Source organism: Cervus canadensis, chromosome 14 (genome assembly GCF_019320065.1).
Source record: "Cervus canadensis isolate Bull #8, Minnesota chromosome 14, ASM1932006v1, whole genome shotgun sequence".
NCBI classification, from domain to species: Eukaryota; Metazoa; Chordata; class Mammalia; order Artiodactyla; family Cervidae; genus Cervus; species Cervus canadensis.
The window spans coordinates 4,685,684-4,711,291 of NC_057399.1; the positions used below are offsets into that span (position 1 = coordinate 4,685,684).

Below are 25,608 nucleotides of genomic sequence, written 5' to 3' on the forward strand. Positions count from 1 at the left end.
GGGTGTTGGTGATGGACAAGGAAGCCTTCTGTGCTGCAGCACCCAATGCCACAAAGAGTCGGACACGACTGAGCAACTGAACTGAACCTTTGTTGGCAAAGTAATATCCCTGCTTTTCAAGGCAATGTCCCCTGCCATTCCCTGTGTACAAAGCAATGAAAAAGGAGTAATGCAATCATTTGGTTTTCTTAAGAGCACTGAAATTTTTCTCTGCAGCATCCTCTTTCATCACCCTCCCCAACCTGGACCCCACTTGCAGCTGACTCCTCTGGTCTTACTGGCTGGGAAATGGGTCACTTTCATCTCCTAAACCAGTCACAGGCAAGGGGAATGGGATTTCTGTGACTCAATTAGATTAACCACTGTCTGCACTAAAGCAAGGGAGATTGCCTTCCTTTGTATTACATGAGATACAATAGATACAGTAGATACAAATGCAAAAAAGAAGGAAATGAGAACTGTACAGGCAATCAAGGGTATCCACTATGATATATTCCAAGAGGCAAGAGAATGAAACACAGCAGATGGATGTAGAATACCTGGGCAAGAGAACTATGGGCTAAACAGGGTGAATAAATTTTGTATCCAGTATTTAGAAGAGAAAAATAATATATAGAATTCTTGAAGGTGCTGTGAATTAATGCAAGTTAATTAGACACTGTTGCAATATAACATTTATCATAAAATCTCAGAAACTGGGCAACTAAGTGAAGTTTTGCAGAAATGTGATGAGCTCTACAAGTTTAGGCAAACAAAAGAGTTAATGACTGGCTTTAAAACAAAAACACAGCCATTTTATAACCTTTCATTGATAACATTTGCAGGAGTCTCCATCAGTGTCTGAGAAAGCAATAGAAACATTGGGGTGTGATTATATCATAAAATATAATGCTTCTGTTGCTTTTCCTATTTCTGCCCCTGGACTAGGTTTCTGTGATCAGTGGAACCTACCTGGGCTTGGATTACATGAGCAAACAAAACGGAGGTGAAGGTGGCATCATTATTAATATGTCCTCTTTGGCAGGTAAGGACAATTATGATGTCAATAATTATTTCTTACTGGTCATTTGGGCCACAGAAGTATCTCTTCAAAGTGTATTTATTACCAGCTCAGGTTTGAAATGGCAACTTGGTTTACTTTTCTTTTTACTGGTTCTATGGGATTTTCTGTTTCATAATATCAAAAGTTTGAACTCAAAGTTTCTTTAGTGACTTTAAAGTTACCTACTGCAGTACTGTTTTGAAGAAACATGTCATTGTTGCTCAGTCATTAAGTCATATCTGACTCTTTCAAACCCATGGACTGTAGCACACCAGACTCCTCTGACCTCCACTGTCTTCCAGAGTTTGCTCAAATTCATGTCCATTGAGTCAATGATGCTATCTAACCATTTCATTCTCTGCTGCCTCCTTCTCCTTTTGCCTTCAATCTTTTCCAGCATCAAGATCTTTTCCAATGAGATGTCTCTTTGTATCAGGTGGCCAAAGTATTAGAGTTTCAGCTTCAGCAGCAATCCTTACAATGAAATTTCAGGGTTGATTTCCTTTAGGATCGACTGAATTGATCTCCTTGCAGTCCAAGGGACTCTCAAAAGTCTTCTCCAGCACAAAGTGGAGAAGACCTTTTTCTCCAGAAAAAGGTGAAAGCATGGGCAATACTTAAAAGACATATTTGATCCTAGAAAGGGCTGATGTTTAGATTCTCAGAGACTGGAATCCTAATTGAACAGCATCAATTCTTTGGCACTCGGCCTTCTTTATGGTACAATTCTTACATCCATCGTGACTACTGACAAAGCCATAGCTTTGACTATACATATATATTTTCCTAGTGTTGCTATTTGTCAAGGTTATTGTGAGATTCCTAAACAGTAAAGTTTGTAAAAACAGCTTTGATGGACTAAAAAGGACTAAAATGAAGTTAAGGTATCTCTACTCATGTGTGATGGTAGTAAGGGTGTATAACTTTAAAATACAGCATATATAGTTAGTTGGGAAACACTGTAGGGGAAACCAAACTTTATCTCTTTCTCAGTGTCTCTAGCCCAGCACGAGAATTAAATTGACATAAGATAGATCAACAGAGGAGCAAAGCATACAGGTTTTCACATGTCCACGAGAGCCCCCATGGGAAAATGAAGATCCAAAGAAACAGTGAGACCTCAGTGTTTGTAAACCAGGTTGAGCAAAGTGAGGCATTTGTGGGAAAGTAACTAAAATATATGAGGAGACTCAAGAAAGATAGGAGTTATTTTAACAAGATCTGTAAAGATGTCTCTTCTGCTTGACACCAGTCTCTGATGATAGTTTCCTTCCTCCTGGGACTGGGACAGCATCTTTTAAGTTCTGTGTCCTGTTTTCAGGAAGAAAAGAGAGATTAAAGTGCTCCCTTGCACCTGCTTTTTTACAAGTGCCTTTAGCTCAAAAGTCACCCTTATGCCCAGGTGATATATTTTGATATGCCATACTCCACCTCCCTCCAGTGCTAAACTTCTTTCATAAATAGACCCAAATGGGTAGTGGCTTAAATATAGAATAAACTTGTTCCTCACTCTTGGGTCAACCTAGGGCAAGATGCTCACTGCAGGAAACCTTTTCTGTATGCAAGCTTTTGGGAAACCAGGCTGGCCGAAGCTGGGAATCTGGAAAATGCAGGCTAGTTGTGTGCCTAAGGGTGGACATCAGCAGAGAGCTGATCATTCTTTCCACAATGTGCAATTCAAATTGTGTTTTATTCAGGGCAGTGTGATCAGCTGATATCATTTTACTTGGTATAAGCCATAAACCTTTAGGGTTTCCCAGGTGGCACAGTGGTAAAGAACCCACTGCCAATGCAGGAAACACTAGAGATGCAGGTTCAATCCCTGGGTCAGGGAGATACCCTGGAGTAGGAAATGGCAACCTGCTCCAATATTATTGCCTGGAGAATTGCATGGACAGAGGAGCCTGGTAGGCTACAGTCCACGGGATTCCAAAGAGTCAAGTACAACTAAGCACAGTTCAGCGGCAGCTATAATCCTTTTGGCAGGAACTTTTGGAGCAAAAGACTTCACTTTGAAAATTCTAGGAAAATCATCATGAATGGTTCTTGAATAGTTCAAGTGGAATCATGAAATTGTAGCAACCTGAGCAATATTGACAGCAAGTCTAAATTATCTGTGTCCAAAAACAATGAGACTTTCGTCAGTCATCAGGCTGGTTTCAGTTACTGTGGTAATGGCAGATCAGTGTGCCCACTTCCTGTTCTCAGCTCCAGCATCAGCATTGGAGGTATCTGTGATCACATACGTGTCTGAGGCTCGGTGTTTTTCTCATTCCATTGGGAATCATTGTCAGATAGTGCTTAAACCACTGTGAACTTCACCCAAGTAGAAATGTAGACATCTCCTTCTTTAGAGGTTCTCAAAAATAAACTAGCATCTCGTTTTCTGGGTTGCTTCAAGACAAAAATGACATCTCTGGAGTTATTAAAGATGTAGTTATATAAACTTTTCAGGATAATCTGGTTAGTTTTCCTAATGTGACATCTACTTACAAATTATAATATTTCAAATCCAAGAAAAAGGTGAAAGCATGGGCAATACTTAAAAGACATATTTGATCCTAGAGAAGGCTGAAGTTTAGATTCTCAGAGGCTGGAATCCTAAAGGGAAATTGTCAAGGCTAAATCTATACACCTTTGAAATAAAATCCTAGGAAAAATATATAAATGATTGGAGAATTAAGAAAAATGTTTAATAAAGTTTATTAAAATATAAACATGGAAAAGAACCTATAGTGGCAATCAAAATGTAATTCCATGTATTCCCTCTAAAAGTTAAGAGGTCTAGTAACACTTGGAGAACCATGAATGCCATATAGTGGGAGACCCTTGACCTTGTATCATTGGAGGCACTGATCTCAGTCTCAAGAAGACTAGAAGCCCTCAGTGTTGAATCAATATAGGATTCTCTGGGAGAGATTCTGTAGCAGGAGAGGCTCAATTTCCCCCAAGAGCATGAATAGAGAAATGCAATGTAGTACTGCCTCTTATCCAATGAAATTATTTAAACATGTAACAACAATTAACTTTAACTGAGCACTCACCATTTACAGGATACTCTTTTAAATACTATGGGTACCTTGTGCTGTGCTTAGTCGCTCAGTCATGTCTGACTCTTTGTGACTCCATGGATGGTAGCCCACCAGGCTCCTCTGTCCATGGGGATTCTCCAGGCAAGCATACTGGAGTGGGTTGCCATGCCTTTCTCCAGGGGATTTTCCCAACCAGGGATCCAACCCAGGTCTCCCACATTGCAGGTGGATTCTCTACCAACTAAGCCACCAGGGAAGTCCTTATCTCACTTAACTCTCTCAAAGCCCTTCGCAGTATTTCTATAATCTCCATCTTGAAGATAAGGGAGCCTAGGCTGGAGAGCACAATAAGTATCTTGCACAACCTTACACTCAAGTAAGCTGGGGAGTTGGAATTCTCATACCAGCAGCCTGAGAGGAGATCCCCTATGCCTTAACCGCGAGATTTTCTCTCTCTTCTGTCTATGAGTTTGTTAAATCTTTGTCTGTTTCCATGTCTATCTTAGCCTAACTATAAAGAAGGAGAAACTGAAGTCCTGTAACTTGATTAAGCCAGTGTGATGTCCCAGTATCTTCAGGACTCCTGGGCACTATTTTAATCTCAGGACTACTTACTCAACCTTCAGTGAAAGCTTAAGCTTTTGCCCTGTTTGACACACACAGAGTAAAGCCCTGGAACCATGTGGGGAGATTACCAATGTCACAAGTCAAAACATGCCATACAGAAGAGCAACTTAGATGTCCACTCACATTAGATGTCCACTCGCCTTTCTTGGCTGAGAGCTTGGTTTGTCACACCTCCCCTCCTGAGTGTGAATTCTCTTCTTAATTATCCCAGAGTTAATATTGGGAACCATGTGTGAATCTTTTGCTAGTCGTGTAGACAAAGCAATGAATGGATAGAAATTCAATGAGGAGACCATTCTGGCTTTGAGTTACTTTTCTGACACTCTTACAATCTAGTGAAAATCAGAACAATCCAAAATGATTCTCCCTCTGATATTCCTTTCAATAAGCAGGGTAACTCCACTGATGATGGTTCATTAGTTCATCTCTATCCATTACACTTGACTGGGTACCTTCATAATGCCCATCCTCCATACCTGCAACATCTAACACCATTTCCTTGTCACCTCTGGCCCATCTTGGCAGCCTCTGCTAGCCCTCCTCTGACCTTTGGCTTTGATATTGAGGTTCCCTCATCTCCGAAAGAATATTAAAATGTACTGTTTTGTGTTTATCCAGTCACTAAGAGCCTCTGGTCTTCCCTTAATGAAATGAAATAAAAGGTCTTTCCTTTATCAGTTTGATAAAAATACAAGATTTTGTAATAGTATAGCAGAAAATAAATTGTGGGTGTCTCACATCTTCACACTTTCCTCAGAAATAATATCAAAAATTTTGTACCCTTGAAGTCAGAGCATGTTGGCAAATGTCAGATAACCAAAAACATCTTTGAGAATTACCAGAGTCAAAGTTTTGTTTGTTTTTATTTCTCAGCTTATATGAGATATAACTGACAAATGAAATCATAGGAAAAGTAGTTCTAGTGCTTGCTTCCTGTGTTTTCCAGATATTCCTTCCCTATAGACCTTTCCTCTTTTCCCCTACTGCTCTCTCTGTTGAAGTGAATAGTGGGTACTATTTAGTTCAGCCAGAGTCCATCCCTTGATCTCGTGACCAGATCCAGTGGAATCATTTAATATCATAGTAAAACCTCGAGTTGACACACTGGTTTGGGCAGAGAAGTTAATGAGTAATGACCACTGACGCAGACAGAGTATCAGATGCAATTAATAAGTTTAACAAACAGAGGAGTAGTTACAGTAGAGAGTGATTCTTTGCTGTGTTGAGGGAAGGGTGTCTCCAGTCTGGAGCCAGGGAAGTTGTTCCAATCTCTGTTAACCACACAGACTCTTTGGTATGAGCTTTTGTCTATAAATGTAATATATAAACCTGCACTCACTTTGCCACATTCATCCTTAATTATTAAGCTAGAAAAAGTTGAACAGCAGAGAAGAGCAAAATCTGGTTTAATGCAGATAATCAAACAGCTCTGCTCCCTTAAGACATCCCATGCATGTGTGCGTGAATGTTCAGTTGTGTCTGTCTTTGTGACCCTGTGGACTGTAGCCTGCCAGGCTCCTCTGTCCATGGGATTCTCCAGGCAAGAATACTGGAGTGGATCCTCCTCCAGAGGACCTTCCCAACCCAGGGATCAAATTCATGCTTCCTGCATTGGGAGGTGGGTCTTTACTAATGAGCCATCTGGGAAGCCCCAGACATCCAATAGGAGTCAAGTATGCTTCTTTATACTTAGTTCTTTTTTATACTTTTCCCACTATACTTCTCAAATAGTGGGAAAAGAGGAGAAGTCATCATAGGAAAAGGAGTCTGCCCACCAAACCTGCTCCCAGGTGCTTAGCTGCTGCGGTCTTGGTATTTGCTGCAGGTGATCTATGTGCTTCAGAAATAAGTCACTCAGTGGCATTTTGTGAGTGACACTATGAAGGTCATATCACTGAATTGAAAACATTAAGGGTCCTGTGAAAATATTTGAATATCTTAGAATTTTTTGTAGCTAAATACCATCCCAGTGACATACTCATTTGAGCTATGTCATATCTAGAACAATATAATTTGTTGTGTTACAGTAAAAATGCTAAGGTTACCACTTTAAATAACACATTCAAGGTAACCAAACATGTTGAACATCTACAGAAAGGAATTGGGGTATGAAAGCAAACTTTCTACCCCAGGAGCTATATGTCAGTGTCTCTTGTAAGTATGCAGCACTAAATATTGGGTTGGCCAAAAAAGTTCATTTGGATTTTTCTGTTACATCTTATGGAAAAACCCAAATAAACTTTTTTGGCCAACCCATTAACATGGCATAGACGAAACAGAAACATAGTAAGTGGTGAAAGTCTTTAAGACTCACGTGGCCTGAAGAGAAGCATTTGGACTGGAATGTCACAACAGACCAGAAATTTCAGGTAATCACATGGTACAAGCCTCTGCAACTCTTCTTGCTTTAAAGAAGGGGGACTAACATATTTAGCAAATGCCAAGTTCCAGGCATTGTGATAAACCATTGGTTGTATGATGTCACATTTAACTTTCACAGTTCCATACAATAGAAGTCCATTTAATTATCTCCAATTTATAGTTGAACAACTCATGTTGAACAAGTTGCATAACTTGGGAAAAGTGGTGAGAATTAGTAAAGAAAGCAATGGAAATGAGTTTGAGCAAACTCAGGGAGATAGTGAAAGACAGAGAAGCTTGGCGTGTTGCAGTCCATGGGATCGCAGAATCGGACACAGAGACTGAACAACAACAATTTTAGTGTATCTTGTACAATGGATGACTCTGCATTATCTGGATTTTCACTGGTCCAAAGAACCACCTCCCTCCTTCAGTACCAAAGAAAGTCTTCATGGTACCATTTTGCTGTCTTTTGACTTAACATTATTAAGAAGACACACACTAGAATGAATCAATAGGAAAGATCAAATATTTATATATTGGCCTTTGAGAAATGGATAAAAAATTTAGCATTTCCTAGCCATGTTGGGGGTGGGGAAGACTGTTAAGGAAATGGATAGTCTTTCAGAATTCAATATGAGAGACATTACCCTTGTTTAGAGGTAAATTCTGACTCTGGGGTGGGTCCTGCAATTATGATGCCAGTCCTTGGCCCCCACTTTGAGGAGCAGGCCCCTAAAGTTTGCACAGGGACATTCTTTGAGTGGCTAAAAAAGCTCATCTTGGTTTCCTCTAAACCCAGCATAGGCAATAACTGAACTTTTAGGAAGGGGTATTTTGATGGGACATTAGGGGCAACTTTCTGAGAATTAACAATCCCTGGAAAGTGCTACTTAAGTTACCTTTTGGAAAGATTTTTATTACAGAAGATGTAGTCGTTTTGTGAAAATTTATGCCACTTTTTACGTCATGGCACATTTCAAAGCATAATTTGTTAACGGCAGGCATGAGACTGAGGGGGAAAAAGCGGCATCAGATAAGGTCAGATAAGATCTTTCTGCTGTGTGAAAGATCATATAATGAGGACATCCACCAGGTACTTCAGTTAGCTTTCTGCATAAACATAGATAAATGCATTCTCACTCGTTCTCTTTTCCCCTTCTATTAAAGAAGTAGTGGTCAAACGCAGAGAGGTGGGTAGACAATGTGAGAGGGGTAGAAAATGTGAAGAGTTCCAATTCCTGCTTTTGGGCACAGCTGCTGAGCCCAAAGTTTATCATGCAAAGAAATCAGTATGTTTAGACTCTCAATTTACTTTCCTAAGTCGCATTTCTTTAACACTTCTGTATAGTTTATTTTACACTATACATTATTATACACTATACATTATTTTACACTATACATTATTTTAAGTGGTTTCTATCCACTTAAAAGCAAGTATGTTCAAGGATTCAGTACGATTGCCATCTGAGCATATTTCAGTTTTTTGCACCAAAACTTTTTGAGCTTTTTACTCTCAGTGAAATGTAGATATTGAAGCTATCTTTTGTAAATATGGGTAGAAAGAATGTTAAAGGTAGAAGAACTAATGTGGAAACTGAAATGATATTTTAGCTTTCTGAATGACTTTATTCTGTAATTGCATGTTTAATTTTCAAGTATTTAAACATTTTTTGATAGTTATTCCATCAGTTGGTGTCATTTGGTGTTATTATCCTGAGTGGTTGTAGAAAATATTTCTCTGTTTCATGGGTAGAATGTCTCCCTCTGTTGATATTATTTTTCTTAATCTCAGTTATGACAGACATAAACCTGCTACTAATTAAATGTGTTCTATTTTGGAGAGAGCCATTTTGCAATTCTTTAAGTAAACTTGCACAGTGCTGGGCCTAGAATAAATAAGCATCAAAAAGTTTCTTCCTAACTTTTTTATAATTTAAGGCATCTATTTTAAAGCACAATTGAGGATTCCTCACAACGTCCAGAAATGACTGTTCTCTCCTGGTCACAATCCTTGTTTTGTTATTCTTAAATCCTTTAACATGAAGACAAAAGAATTTCTCTGTGCATATGGGAATTAATTTGCAAGATTTAAAAATATCTAAATTCATTCCAGCAACTGCGCCTGCAGTCATTATACTGGCAGAACTCCCTGTGAAGTCAGATGGGGTCATCCGGCTGGTTGAATATCAAAGTTCTACCCTCCCCCCTGCATGAGGGGCCCTCCGGTTTCGTTTACATATTTCAACAGAGCATATTTTAAATACTACTTCATTATCCTTTGTATTTAAAGTTACTGAATACATAGTTCTTAAATGAAGGCACTCTGTAAAGACTTTTGAATTAGGACTAGCAATAGTCCACAGTTGGCCAAGGGTCAGAAACCAAATCGAGTTAGGATGCTGTACAAGATTTGTGGCATTTTAGTGTAAAAGATACATTTTCATAAAAAAGGTGCACTGTGGATAAACAGGTAAACTAATTAATAAAACAAGACTTTGAGATGGCTCATCTTAAGAAAAATGTTTAATTTGCATTTATAGAAAAATAACAGCAAATGGTAGGTAGAGCTTATTACGTGGTATGCACAGTTTTAAGTATTTTGTGTAAATGAGCTCATTTAGGACTCACAATAGCTACTATTACTCCTCAAGTTCACACAAGGAAAACACCACGGTATCCAGAAGTAACCCCTCTAAAGGTAGAGCTCACTGTGGTAGATTCAGGATTTGAGATCAGCTAGTCTGCCATGGCACCCCACTCCAGTTCTCTTGCCTGGAAAATCTCATGGACAGAGGAGCCTGGTGGGCTGCAGTCCATGTGGTCACGAAGAGTCGGAGACAACTGAGAGACTTCACTTTCACTTTTCACTTTCCTTCATTAGAGAAGGAAATGGCAACCCACTCCAGTGTTCTTGCCTGAAGAATCCCAGGGACAGCGGAGCCTGGTGGGCTGCCGTGTATGGGGTCACACAGAGTTGGACATGACTGAAGAGACTTAGCAGCAGCAGCAGTCTGGCACCCCAGATCCAAACTCCTGTAATTCCTCTCAACAAATTCAATTAAAAGGACATTTTTAAATGGTTAAATAATATACGAGATGACATTCTGGTCAAATAGTGATCCTCCCCTTGGTTTTATACATTTTTAACTAACAATTTAAAACATGTTTTCATTCTATTTGGCACCTAATTGGTACCAAACACATATTTCTAAAATGAATTCACTCCTATAAAAGCTTTTGAATTAGCACACACTGTATTTTAAGGGAAGAAAACTAATGGGATGTCTCGAGACAGAGGAAGAGATCCTGGCTGGAAATGTGGAATTTAAATTTGAAAATCATGTGTGTTTATGTGAGAGAGAGAATGAAAGAGACATTGAGAGAATGTATTTCATCCACAAGAATGGATAAAGTCACGGAGGGCAAGAGTGTGCATAGAAAGAGAGGGGACTTCCTTGGTGGCTCAGTGAGTGGTAAAGCATCTCCCTGCCAATGCAGGGCACACAGGTTTTACTTCTGGTCTGGGAAGAATCCCACATGCCTTGGAACAACTAAGTTGTGCCCCACAACTTTTGAGCCATGCTCTAGGGCCCAGGAGCTGCAACCATAGAGCTCACGCACCTAGATCCAATGTTCTGCAAGAAGAGAAGATACTGCAGTGAGAAGCCTGTACACTAGATGTAGCCCCCACTCTCTGAGTCTAGAGAAAGCCCACACAGCAAGGAAGACCCAGGACAGGTTTTACTTCTGGTCTGGGAAGAATCCCACATGCCTTGGAACAACTAAGTTGTGCCCCACAACTTTTGAGCCATGCTCTAGGGCCCAGGAGCTGCAACCATAGAGCTCACGCACCTAGATCCAATGTTCTGCAAGAAGAGAAGATACTGCAGTGAGAAGCCTGTACACTAGATGTAGCCCCCACTCTCTGAGTCTAGAGAAAGCCCACACAGCAAGGAAGACCCAGGACAGGTTTTACTTCTGGTCTGGGAAGAATCCCACATGCCTTGGAACAACTAAGTTGTGCCCCACAACTTTTGAGCCATGCTCTAGAGCCCAGGAGCTGCAACCATAGAGCTCACGCACCTAGATCCAATGTTCTGCAAGAAGAGAAGATACTGCAGTGAGAAGCCTGTACACTAGATGTAGCCCCCACTCTCTGAGTCTAGAGAAAGCCCACACAGCAAGGAAGACCCAGGACAGGTTTTACTTCTGGTCTGGGAAGAATCCCACATGCCTTGGAACAACTAAGTTGTGCCCCACAACTTTTGAGCCATGCTCTAGGGCCCAGGAGCTGCAACCATAGAGCTCACGCACCTAGATCCAATGTTCTGCAAGAAGAGAAGATACTGCAGTGAGAAGCCTGTACACTAGATGTAGCCCCCACTCTCTGAGTCTAGAGAAAGCCCACACAGCAAGGAAGACCCAGGACAGCCAAAAATAAATAAACAAATAAATAAAATTATTTAAAAAGGCAGAGAGGGCCAAGGTCAGTTCTTGGGTCCTCCAGCCTATTCCTGGGTCTGGTTGAGGAGGAGGAGGAGCTGCTAGCAAGCGTGAGGTGGAAGGACACCAGAGACAGGAGGAAAGTGTTTCAAGGAGAACTTAATTCACTGCGTTGGTTGCTGCTGAGGAAAGTGTCCAGCAAGACGAAGGTTTAGCCTTAGCAGACGTAGGTCACTGGCAACCTCCACAAGATCTGTTTGACTGGACTGGTCAGATGAAAGCCTGATTAGGGTAAGCTATGGAGCTATGCAGAGGTAGCTGGAGAAAGAGGTGAAACCAAGAGGGCTACTATTTTTACTTTTTTAAGTTTGATTTGTTGTTGTTGTTGTTCATCATGGATTTTTTGGCACCAGTTTTTTCTTTTTATTTACTTTTGGGTGACAGCTACAATTTTAGATGAGAGATTTTGAGCTTGTTAGTATCTCAAAGAAAAGTGATTCTCTTTTGATTCTACACTTGATAAAAGTAACCAATGTAGGCTTCTTAAAGTATTTCCATTTTTAATTTCTATGACACGATGCTTAAACTTGTTTTCTTCCTACCTCCACTGGTTCATGCTCCTCTACCACCGAGGGCTTCCATGTATGGTTGTGCAGGTTATAACCTACAGGAACTCTGTGGGGCACAATCTCTACAAACTACCATGTGAGTGGTGATCCCAGAGTCATATTGGACACACCCTGAACAATTCTCTGTGCTGACCCTTATTTCTAGCCTCAGAACAGATTTTTATCTGGAGCGTGTGGAAACCATATATAAGTATATGTTAGTACTGTGAGTCTAAGGTCAGTTATAGAGTATGGCTAACCAATACTGAAGTTGACTGCAACTGCAACAGAAATAATGTTTATACTTGGGTCGTGAGACCCAAGAGGAAATGTTGGATTTCTGAAACATTTCAACCTCAGTTAAAGTCATTGTCAAAAAAAAAAAAAAAAAACACTTTTCTCTCTCCCTTTAGCCCTCCTTTCCAAAGCAGCAAACTGAGGGAGAGAGAGCAAATGTCTACATTGAAAGTTAGTTGGAAAGTTGGGGGCAAAACCCTGCAGGATTTTTAGCTGTTCAAAATGTAAGAAGCAATAGTTAAATTCTGCATGTAGTAGGGAGATAAACAAAACTATTTAACTAAATTAACTACAACTTGCCTAAATAAAATAATTGAAAAATAGAATTTTCTTTCTTTTATCATCCTCCAAACTGAATATATGTATCAAAAGAGCAAGGTATATGCAATTGATAGGTATATCCTTACAGTGTAATACTATTCAGAAAAAGAAAGAACGAGAAGTGAACTATTGATAGACATTACAACATGGGATGAATCCCATAAGAATTATCCTGAAAGAATCCAGGTAGAAAAGTTTATGTTGTATGCTTATATTTATATAAACTTCTAAAAGAGGCAAACTAGTCTATAGTGACACAGAACAGATCAGAGGTGGCTTAGAGGGGAGGGGAAGGCAGAAGGAAGGAATGACAGAGCACGCACAAGGAAACTTTTGGGGGATGTTTGTGTCCGTATCTTGATTGTGGTCATGGTTTCGTGGGTGTCAACGTACGTCAAAACTTATCAAACCACACACTTTAAATATGTGCAGTTTATTTTATGCCAGTTATACCACCAAGCTGTAAAAATATCTTAAAAGGATGTTTGGTTTTAGAATGTCTGAAAAGGATTTATGCAGCCTTTGATCTAATACCAGAAAGTGAAAGCAGAGTAAGAGGAAACATTTTGCAGGATCACAGTGAAAATATCACTGGAATGCTAGGAGCGCCACTTTGCACAAGACCAAGCGCCACTTTAAATGCAGACAAATTCTGATTGCATCTCCAATATACCTTTAAATGAAAATGCGTTTTGCAGCTTGCTTCTTAGAAGCAACACAGCAGTATTAGATCTCCTTCACTGCTGTGACACTTTGAACCAGTTTGGGTTCAGAAGTTCAGTGCTCTCACATATATAACAGAAATTCATCCCACCTTCATCTTTGACAACATCTGTGATCAGCGTCCTTCTGAGTTTTGTGGCTGTCAACTAGCTCATCTCTGATTCAGGTTCACTCTGCATTTTCTGCTGTCTGTGAACACCACCTGCAACCACTGCCTTGACCTCATAAACATTGAAGGAGATGGTAGAACAGTAACTAACTTACAAGAACAAGAAGCAGCAGTGTCTGACTGTACCTGTTTATTTGCTTTATCTTGATCTCTTAATACACCTGTATACCTAATTCATCTGTGAAAGAATCATGAATTCTTGTTGACTGACACTGAAGACCTTAATTAACTTGCACATGTTACTGAACAAAAACAAAACGAAAAGGAGAAGCACATGTTCCATGCTTTGAGATCACTGGGTGGATGCCCTCTGTGTGATCTCCCATCCAAGGGATTTAAACTGCTCTTGAGCAAACATACTTCATAAATTGAGACCTGGCAGGCACCCAGGAAGTGGTTAAGGTTTGCTGAACTTTGGCGTAACCGGCTCATGATCAGTAGTGTTCTGGGACTAGTTAGCTGGGTGGAGGTGAGCACATCTCAGCAGAATCATTTAGTAGTATTAGCATGATATTTGATAGTAATAACATTATAGTAATCAGGGATTGCTGCTTCCTGATTTGGAGCAGGCACAAATTTTAAAAATGATAGAGCACATTGACTTAGGAAGTTAAAAGCCAAGATGGAAAAACGGCTGTAATTAAAAGTTTCACTGTTGATTGAGATAGAGAATTGACAATTAGGAGAAATAAAAGTGAACTTATTTACAAAACAGAAACAGACTCACAGACATAGAGCATGAACTTTAGGTTGCTGGGGGGAAGGATGGGAGAAGGGATAGTTAGGGAGTTTGTGATGGACATGTACATATTTGAAATGGATAACCAACAAGGACCTACTGTCTCCCCCCAAAACCCCTCTCATCCAGGGGAGTTTGGGGAAGAACAGATACATGTAGATGTATGGCTGAGACCCTTCACTGTTCTGAAACTATCACAATATTGTTAATTGGCTATACTCCCATAAAACAAAAAAAACTTTTTTCAAAAAAGATAAGCTTGGTAGTACAAATATCTACAGTAAAGTTTGTTTTTCTTGTTTCGTTTCTTTGGCTGGGAGGTGCTATTGGGCTGGGAGGTAGGAGAGAAAAGATACTATATATGCTACAATACTGCCTTTTCCTGGACTGTGAATTTAATCATATATTTGAGCAGCTACTATTGCATGTCTATGGAAAATTAAGCCAATTGTAAAATTGCTTGAATTCTGTTGTTGAGTATGTAATTATGAAAGGAAATAAATTAGGATCAAGCATTTTTGTTTCTGGTTTTCTTTTCTTAAGTCATGGAACGAGAAGATCTAGGCATCTGCTACAGATCAGAATCAAAAGAAGTTAAATTTTAATTTTCTTCAACACTTAGAGGCATTTTTCAGGGCAGTTCAGGGCAGAGAAATGCTGACCAACTTAAAATGAAGACAAATAATACCCTCCAAATCCTGCTTAAGCTATTTAAATTCCTTCAGCCTTAAAAAATGTAGAATATACACTTTTTAAAATCCAGGCTTAAAAACTGAAAATTAGATAGTAACTTACTGGTTTTCAAGATGATTCTTTTGGTGTTTTAGATAAGGTCAACTTTTCTTGACTTTGTCAAGGAAGCAGATAAACTTTTATATCACCCTTGCCTGTATCCCTAGGCTGTAACTTACCAACTGTAAATTCAGAACAATAGAGCAGAGGTCATGCTAGAAATATACGATGCTAGGACTAGTGAGTTTTGCAAAGTTGTCCAGTGATGACCTTAGAGTTTTTTCTAAGATCAATCTTAAAATGGAACAGGCACAGATTATTTATTTTCACAGCAATTGTTGGGGTTTGTCTGCTTTTTTAAAATAAAATTGTTTTTGGTTTTTATTTGTCTGTTTCAGGGCTCATGCCTGTTGCACAGCAGCCTGTTTATTGTGCTTCAAAACATGGCATAGTTGGATTCACACGCTCGGCAGCGGTGAGAACACAGCCACAATATCTCTCTTTCTCTTTCTGTGCAAATGTGACAGATGAGCTCTATAAAGTAGAGAGGGACAGAGTTAAAATTCAGTACATTTAGGGACTTCCTTGGTGGTCCAGTTTTTGAGATTCCTCGCTTCCAATGCAGGGGACATGGGTTCAATCTTTGGTCAAGGAACTGAGATCACACATGCTGCATGGTATGACCAAAAAAAAAAAAAAAAAAAAAAAAGGCAGAAAAAGTAAACAGTGCAGCTAGAGTGCATTGTATGTTTACATTTTTATGAAAAAAAAAAAAAAAGCCAAAATTTGCTTTAAAATTTTTAGATACATTTCGATTAAAGATAGAAAAATAAATTATACTTCAGAGTTGTTGTTCAGCCACTAAGCCGTGTCTGACTCTTTGTGATCCCATGGACTGCAGCATGCCAGACTTCCTTGGCCTTACACTATTTCCCAGAGTTTGCGCAAATTAATGTCCATTGAGTTGGTGATGCTAGCTAACCACCTCATCCTTATTTACTATTAAAAATAGTTTCCAGGTAACATAAAGGACCAACTATAGAGTAGATTATTTTAACATGAAGTAGATTCTAAACACAGGTTACTGAAAAAATCCTTAAGGATTAAAAAAACAAAAAGGCTTTATTTTTGAAATTGACTCCAAATTAAAAAATGATTAACTATAGACTTCCTTAAATGCTCCATGCACTACTTATCCTGAAGATATGGTAAAAATGAGTCAGAGCCTGGAGGATGGAGGAAGGGGTGAGGCTAGCTTTTACCTGGCAGCATTGTCAAGGATTCTGTCTCCATAGAGATCTAGGGTAAATGTGTGCCGAGCTTAAAAAAATAATTTAGCTGTAACTGACCACATGCGTTGATAGTATGATGTACCTTTTTATAATAACTGGAAAAAAAAGTACAGCTTAAGTGGAGCCTAATAAACAGGGAAAAGTAGAATGATGTTTGACCGGAGGTGTAAGCAAGAACCAGACCAAAGGCGACTTATGGGTCAAGGTCAAGAACTTGGACTTTATTGTAAGTATAGCTGTCATTGGGTCTTTTCTGCACAGGAGTGACAAAATTATATTTCCATGTGAAGAGGACCATTCTTGCTACTATTTAGAGAATGTATGGGAATTCCCTGGTGATCCTGTGGTTATGACTCTGCACTCTCACTGCCAGGGGCGAGGGTTCAGTCCCCGGTCAGGGAACTAAGATCCCACAAGCTGTGTGGTGCTGCCAAAAAACAAAACAAAGAAAATGTAAGAGAGAGGACAAAAGTAGAAGACAAAAGAGCAGTTGGGAGACCTCTGCAGTGGTTACTCTGGTTGAGACGGAGAGAGGGGCCTGATGACGAGGAAATCATTAATAGCAAGAAATGATAGGCATAGAGAAAGCAGACGGTGAATGGTAAATGTTCAGTCAAAAAGGAAGATAAGCAGCTGTCACACTCTTAATCGAAACTGATTGGAAATTTTAATTTAACTTGCAAAGTCTTAATCTTTAAATCAACTTTTAATGAACACATGACATTATTACAAAACAAAGTGCATTCATGCGTGCACGCTAAATTACTTCACTGGTGTCAGACTCTGCCACTGTAGCCCGCCAGGCTCCTCTGTCCATGGGATTCTCCAGACAGGAATACTGGAGTGGGTTGCTATGCCTTCCGACAGGGGATCGTCCCGACACAGGGATTAAACCCATGTCTCCCACAGCTCCTGCATTGCAGGTGGATCCTTCACTGCTGAGCCACCAGGGAAGCAAAGTAAATCAAAGCAAAGACCAGAAACGTTGTGTTTACAGTTACAAGACTGGAACTTGTACAGTTGATGCTCATTATTTGTTAGTTATGTTCTGTAAAATCACTTGCAAACACTGTATTAGAGGATACTGAACTATTGCTTCTAAGGGAAATTTGGGGTTAAGTTCCTGCATGCCTCTGGTCACACTGCCCTGTTCAACCAATCCACACACAGCATAGTTTTAAGTATATTTCTATTTAAAGACACCTTATTTAATATGTACTCTGTGTAATACATATTGTATTATTAATAGATGGCCAATAGCTTTTATACCTCATGCCTGAAGGAAGCTCCTCTAATGTAAGTATTTTCTCCCATAAGGCAAATTGCAGCCTTCTTGCACTTAGAAATACTAGACAGCACTCCAGCACTATGCCTTGAGGGCATTTCAAATAATAATATCACCGACAAAAAGCACAAAGATGAGAAAAACCTGGGCAAGTACCCTGAAAAGTATGCTTGTTTACGGTAGAGGAGCTGAAACAAGAAAGCAGAGCATAATTTTGTTTGACCTTAGTCCACATCAGGCAACTCAAATTTCTGATTACTCTGTGTTTGTCCACAGATAACCTTGAAGCACTATGAGTATTGATTTGAGGTCTTATGAGTAAATTTTAGCAAGGAAGAAAAAGGAATCTACAAACAACTGACTTACATTTTGTTTTACAAATAGTTCAAATAAAATCGATAGGTTGAAAATTAAGCCAAAAGATGTTAGTCTGAAAATACTTAAAATTGCCTTCCAGATAGTGCCAATTACTAAATGTCTTTAGAATAATCAAAGTCCTAAAATTTTCCACTAAAAGTATTTTTAAGTAAGTAAGAATACTTTAATACAACCCGTTTCAAAAAAAACATATCAATTCTAAAGCCTTAGCTTATTTTTTATTTTATTTTAAACTATGTGTGTGTGTGGTGGGGTACAGCTGATTAGCAACATGGTGGTAGTTTCGGGTGGACAGTGAATGGGCTCCGTCACACATACACATCTTCCCACCTAAGCCTTAGCTTCTTACCTTCAGCTTCCTGCAGTGTTGACTAGGTAAGAATACTTGAGATAATCAAGTACTTTCAGAAGTGCTCAATACTGAATTTTTTAGAAAGTAATCAAGTGAGATTTTTGGGAATTAGTTTACCACTTTAGTTATGTATTCTTTTACTTTCTGCCATCAGTCAGCCTTACCATAGCTATCTTTATAGAGCTAGAAGGATAGCTGTTAGTGGTTTTCACATCAGAGTCTTTTAAGTAGCTTTAATTATCAGTTTACCATACTTGATACATTTACAAAACTCCTGAAACCTGCAACCTTCTACTTCCAATTGACAGATGGCTGCTAATCTCATGAACAGTGGTGTGAGACTGAACGCAATTTGCCCAGGCTTTGTTGATACACCCATCCTCAAATCCATTGAAAAAGAAGAAAACATGGGGAAATATATAGAATACATGGGTCCTATCAAGGATATGATGAAATACTATGGAATTTTGGAGTAAGTAAAGCTATACCTATCTTCCTTTAATATGACAAAGCAAAGGGCCATCTAGATATAAACAATCAAAAGGGAAAAAAATTAGCTTTTACATCTGAGAAACTCATGCTAGCTTCAAAGTTTTGGTTTGGCAAAATCTCTGCAAAAAAACTTTTTTCTGGGTTTCTGAATAGCCTCTATTTATATATCATGAATTTTGTTTTTAGATGTAGAGAATGAATTATTAATACCTTTAGCCATAAAAAAGTACTTTTTTAAAGGGTGATGTTTAATTGTCTTTGGAAGAAGTGCCTAAATTCCAGTTCCGTTCAGTTCAGTCGCTCAGTCATGTCTGACTCTTTGCGACCCCATGAATCGCGGCACGCCAGGCCTCCCTGTCCATCACCAACTCCCGGAGTTTACTCAAACTCATGCCCATCGAGTGGGTGATGCCATCCAGCCATCTCATCCTCTGTCGTCCCCTTCTCCTCCTGCCCCCAATCCCTCCCAGCATCAGGGTCTTTTCCAATGAGTCAACTCTTCGCATGAGGTGACCAAAGTATTGGAGTTTCAGCTTCAGCATCAGTCCTTCCAATGAACACCCGGGACTGATCTCCTTCAGGATGGACTGGTTGGGTCTCCTTGCAGTCCAAGGGACTCTCAAGAGTCTTCTCCAACACCACAGTTCAAAATCATCAATTTTTCGGCACTCAGCTTTCTTCACAGTCCAACTCTCACATCCATACATGACCACTGGAAAAACCATAGCCTTGACTAGACGGACCTTAGTTGGCAAAGTAATGTCTCTGCTTTTTAATATGCTATCTAGGTTGGTCATAACTTTCCTTCCAAGGAGTAAGCATCTTTTAATTTCATGGCTGCAGTCACCATCTGCAGTGATTTTGGAGCCCAAAAAATAAAGTCTGACACTGTTTCCACTGTCTCCCCATCTGTTTCCCATGAGGTGACGGGACCGATGCCATTCATCTTTTCTGAATGTTGAGCTTTAATCCAACTTTTTTACTCTCCTCTTTCACTTTCATCAAGAGGCTCTTTAGTTCCTCTTCACTTTATGCCATAAGGGTGGTGTCATCTGCATATCTGAGGTTATTGATATTTCTCCTGGCAATCTTGATTCCAGCTTGTGCTTCTTCCAGCCCAGCGTTTCTCATGATGTACTCTGCATATAAGTTAAATAAGCAGGGTGACAATATACAGTCTTGACGCACTCTTTTCCTATTTGGAACCAGCCTGTTGTTCCATGTCCATTTCTAACTGTTGCTTCCTGACCTGCATACAGGTTTCTTAAGCCTAAATTCCAAGCAATATTTAAATATACCCTTCGTGACATTTCATGTGGCCCCCTATCTTCAACCACTTTACTAACCATGTCTGAGTTAGAGCAGTCGACATTTCACAGGATGGAGTCATCGGTATCAAATCCTGACTCCACCACCAACCACAAACTTATCCGTCAACCTCTGGGTACCTCAATTTTCTCAAATGTATAATGGGAGTGATAGTATAACAAGCTTACAGGACTTTGGAAAGTCTACAAACAAGTTGATAAATGGAAGGTACTTAAAACAGTAGCAGATAAATAATAGATATTCAATAAATGTTGGCTACAATTCTTTATCCTTCTAAAATTCTTTCTCCTTCTACAATTCGGCCTCCTGAGGAAATCTGTACACAGGTCATAACCTCAGGTATGCAATGACACTAACCTTATGGCAGAAAGGGAAGAAGAACTAAAGAGCCTCTTGATGAAAGTGAAAGAGGAGAGTGAAAAAGTTGGCTTAAAACTCAACTTTCAGAACACTAAGATCATGGCATCCAGTCTCATCACTTCATGGTAAATTGATGGAGAAACAACGGAAACAGTGAAAGACTTTATTTTTTGGGGCTCCAAAATCACTGCAGATGGTGATTGCAGCCATGAAATTAAAAGATACTTGTGCCTTGGAAGAAGAACTACGACCAACCTAGACAGCATATTAAAAAGCAGAGACATTACTTTGCCAACAAAGGTCCATCTAGTCAAAGTTATGGTTTTTCCAGTAGTCATATATGGATGTGAGACTTGGACTATAAAGAAAGCTGAGCGCTGAAGAATTGATGTTTTTGAACTGTGGTGTTGGAGAAGACTCTTGAGAGTCCCTTGGACTGCAAGGAGATCCAACCAGTCTATCCTAAAGGAAATCAGTCCTGAATATTCATTGGAAGGACTGATGCTGAAGCTGAAACTCCAATACTTGGGCCACTTGATGTGAAGAACTGACTCATTGGAAAAGACCCTGATGCTGGGAAAGATTGAAGGCAGGAGGAGAAGGGGACGACAGAGGATGGGATGGTTGGATGGCATCACTGACTTGATGGACATGAGTTTGTGCAGGCTCTGGGAGTTGGTGATGAACAGGGAAGCCTGGCATACTGCAGTCCATGGGACGGCAAGAGTCAGACGCGACTGAGTGACTAAACTGACAATTCTTTAAATTTCTACTCTAAGAACATTTCTGATAGGTCTAAACTCTGCTGATAGGCTAAAGGTGGGAAAATAATCATTTACTCAATGTAGATAATGAGGATAAATTTATGAATCCTTCCTATCAAAATAACAGAAGGTTAGGTGTGGACATCTACAGCAAATTTATAATTCAGTGAATATCTCATTGAATTAAAAACTCAGGTAGCAGTGCTGCGTAACATACATTTCCCTATTATTTGTTAAAGGTAATAGATACTTCAAAAATAACTCAAAGTGATGTGACAATTATGCCTTATTCTTTAATTTTAAAATATTGATTTTCCCTTTATATTTAGCCCTTCAATGATTGCCAATGGATTAATAACACTCATCGAGGATGATGCTTTGAATGGTGCTATTATGAAGATCACAACTTCTAAGGGAATTCATTTTCAAGATTATGACACAACCCCATTTCACACGAAAATGCAGTGAACATCTTATATGTCAGCTTTAACTGAAAATAAGCACAAATGACATACTCCATCTTCTATTGAATATAGCTTTTTAAGTGAAATGTTACTGTTTTAAGCCTTCCTTTCACGCATGTGATGTTCATTTTCTCTAAATGATTAGTTAAGTATACAGACTTTTAAAAATGAGGAACTATCAAAAATATGACATGGACCAAAGCTAGGTTTTGATCTTTATAGTCTAAACAAGGGATATTCCAGGAATATTCTGCCTTTCAGAAGATATATTTAAATCTGTGATTCATAAATGTTAATTTCTTCAGAACTTCATTTTAAAAGAGATACTTGAATTGTTATTTAACTCAAAGCAGATGTAAAAAGCTCATTTTGTCTCTATGTTCACAGTTTAAAAGAAGGAAGCTACCTACAATGGCAAATATTTAGTAACAATAACTTTTACTTATGCACCATCTTTCAGCTGACTATTTCAGCTCTTTGAGAACATGGCATATTTAGGGCCCAGTAGGTAAGGAGTAAATGACTGTATGAATATATCCCAAATGAAAAATCTAATGTATGGAAAAATGACAAAAATTAGCTGACTGAGGTGTTGATCTACAGTTCACCCTTCCATCTGGTGAAAACATCTTTTCCTCTGTGCTTGCTTTAAAAATTTTGACTCCAAAATTCTCAGGAATGAAACTTTAAAAGCTATAGCAAATAAGCATAGTTCAAATGTTGTATTTAAGACACACTTGTTAAGAAAGAAATACAAATGTAATTTTTTTTCAGATTCCTTCTTTATTTGTGCCAATTTCAAAAATGCCTGCTTTTCAGTTCTATGTATAGATGTAGAGAAGAAACCAATTTTGTGACAGCCTCAACTGAAGATGTTTTTGTGTTTTCAAAGCCATAATAACAAGAGGTAAAAAAAAAAAAAAAAGTAAAAAAAAAAAAAAACAAGAGGTAAAAATAACTGTGTATTTTGTCATTTTCCCTGTCAGGTACTTTAAGACAGGATCATTAAATGCACCTGCTTTGGATAATGCTATTTGCAAGCAATAATTAATGCTAATAATAATGACAGGCAAGATTTCCAAATCAGTCATTTCCTTGTAGAAATATTGAAAAGTACCTCATTCTGCCTGCTAGCTCCTAAGCTCCCAGGTGGGAGCAAAATCCATCCATGTGAGATTAGTATGGATTTCTTAGAGATATTGGTGAATTGTCAGATATGACTCTGTTTTAATTCTGCCATAGAGATCTATTACCTTCACTTTTGAGGAGTGGATTGAATATGAGGAACTGTTGTCTAGATGTCCAAATATTTGGAAAACACCAAGAAGTGAACATCATTGAAAATCTAAGAAAAGTTAAGTTGTATAATTAGGCACAAGGGTGTTCATAACTTGTGCCGGTAACAAACCAGTTAGTGATGTAGGTATGAGGAATATCATTTATCTTACTCTGTCTTCCACTGTAATGCTCAAAGCTATAGCTTAAGCTTTTAATTTATGGAGAAGTCTTTGTACTGTGGCCTTCACTATACATTGTACTTTGAATTATTGTTTTTAAATCAATAAACTATGCAGACATTTAAACCCAAATACTGAGTAGAACTGAAAAAAATGTGTTCTATTTTTTAAGATTATTTTTACATTAAAAAGTTTCTTCTATAAACAACTTTAAATAAATCATAATGTTATATGGTGCTGTATATACTGGTTAAGAAAAATAAACATTAAATTTGCAGGGAAGAGAGTGGTGAAACCTTAAATGGAATTTTTCAGTGAAAACCGTTTTTTTGAACAAATTTTTCTTATTATGTGAAGTAGGGGTCCCAAGGTAGCAAAACTAAAAATGTATGGGTACTGAAAAAAGATTAAGAGATTGGATAATGACACTGAAATGTGTAACACACTTAGTTGTCCCATATGAACATAATTTTATATACTTGTAGTAACATTTAAAATAGAAGTGATTATGTGATAATTTCTAATTTTGCCCTGTGTATAAATTTAGGACACTGAAGAGGTCTGACAGTGTACATATTTAATAAAAATTTAAGTCATTTCACAAATTAAGTATCATTTGTAAATAGCTTTTTCTTGCATGTAGTTTGCAGGGTCAGCCTCTGGTGATACAGAACTGAGCAGTGTAGTGGAAAGGGATGGATTTGAGAATAAATGGGCAAATGACAGGCATGACATACATTTGATATTTTCCCTGATAGTGTCCCTGCTATAGACTTGAGCTTGTCACTTAGCACCAACTAAAGGTTGTTTTTAAGAGCCATGAATAAAGTGAAAGTGAAAGTGTTAGTCGCTCAGTCGTGTCTGACTCTTTGCGACCCTATGTACTGTAGCCCACCAGGATCCTCTGTCCATGGAATTCTCCAGGAAAGAATACTGGAGTGGTTTGCCATGCCCTCCTCCAGGGGATGTTCCGAACCCAGGGATAGAACCTGGGCCTCCTGCATTTCAGGCAGATTCTTTATCATCTGAGCCACCAGGGAAGCCCAAAGATATCACTAACTCCATAATACTATAATGATGTGATGTTCTGGGGTCTAGCTCCACAATAGCTAGTGACCCGGGGGTCATCTTGCATGATGTATGGACTTACTACTAATTCCTATCACTAATCCATAAAAACATTTGTTTTCTTTATCTTATACTCAAAAAGTACCATCTCTCCATCACTGTATAGATGCTGTGAAGGATGTGCTATGCTGTGCTTAATTGTTCAGTCATGTCAGACTCTTTGTGACCCCATGGACTGCAGCCTGCCAGGCTCCTTTGTCTGTGGGGATTCTTCAGGAGAGAATATTGGAGTGGGTTGCCATGCCGTCCTCCCAGGGACCTTCCCAACACAGGAATTGACCCCAGGTCTCCTGCATTGCAGGTGGATTCTTTACCATCTGAGCCACGAGGGAAGCCCCAAGAATACAATGATATTAAAACACATTGCCTGCCTTATTAAATCCTATCACATTTTTTGTGTGTTTAACCTCTTGGGCTTAAATTAAAAGGATAAACTGGTAAATCCCTAGATTTAGTTTGACCTGAAGTAATTGCGTGCTAGTCAGGCACCATTTTCTAAAATCTAATTAAATGTATAAATTTAAATTTTTATTTAAATTTAAATGTATGTAAATTTAAATTTTTATTTCTTTGTCCTTAAATTCATGTGTGTGTGATATATACAGAGAAACATATAAATATATATTTGCTCCTATAGCCACAAAATAATTTTTAGAACTATGTGTCCATTGTAATTATCTAGTATGAGTAGCGGAGGATTCAGATAAACCTTGAAACTCATGATTTAACATAATAGAATTGTTTTCCTTTGGTCACACAAGAGTCCAATGCTGGTATTCAGTAAGCATGTTTCCATGAGGTGGTTTAGACTGCTTCTGCCTTGTAGCCCCATCGTGTAGGACTCTGGAGTCATTCAAATCCAGCCAGTTGACTAGAGAAGAAAAAATGAAGAAGGTATACCTGCTTCTTAAACATTTCAGCCTGGAAATAACAGTCATTATTTTTACTCATAGCTCATTGATGAGAGCTAGTCTAAAAGCCCTACGTGAAAGCAAAAGTTGCTGGGAAATGCCGACACACACATGCCTCCCAGAAACAACTCTACACCATAGAAAGGAAGCATGAATTTTTAAGAGACAAATATATCTTTTGTCTTTGCCACATCTGCTATGTCTGTAAATCCCTCACATTGAATACATTCACTCCTACTCCAGAGAAACATCCTAAAATTCTGTGCAGTTACTGTACCCAACTCAAATCCAGATCTCCA

General features: G+C 38.8%; 1 protein-coding gene across 1 annotated transcript in view; it reads left to right on the top strand.

The window, feature by feature from the left end:
- The window catches only part of HPGD (15-hydroxyprostaglandin dehydrogenase), a 38,458-nt gene extending 15,056 nt beyond the window's left edge, over nucleotides 1–23,402 (top strand). The window contains exons 4-7 of the mRNA XM_043487034.1: nucleotides 928–1,024; nucleotides 15,496–15,572; nucleotides 18,713–18,876; nucleotides 21,679–23,402. Of these exons, the coding sequence (XP_043342969.1) occupies nucleotides 928–1,024; nucleotides 15,496–15,572; nucleotides 18,713–18,876; nucleotides 21,679–21,817 (477 nt within the window). The 3' untranslated portion in view covers nucleotides 21,818–23,402. The remainder of the gene's footprint in view (nucleotides 1–927; nucleotides 1,025–15,495; nucleotides 15,573–18,712; nucleotides 18,877–21,678) is intronic.
- The last annotated feature ends 2,206 nt before the right edge of the window (nucleotides 23,403–25,608 follow it).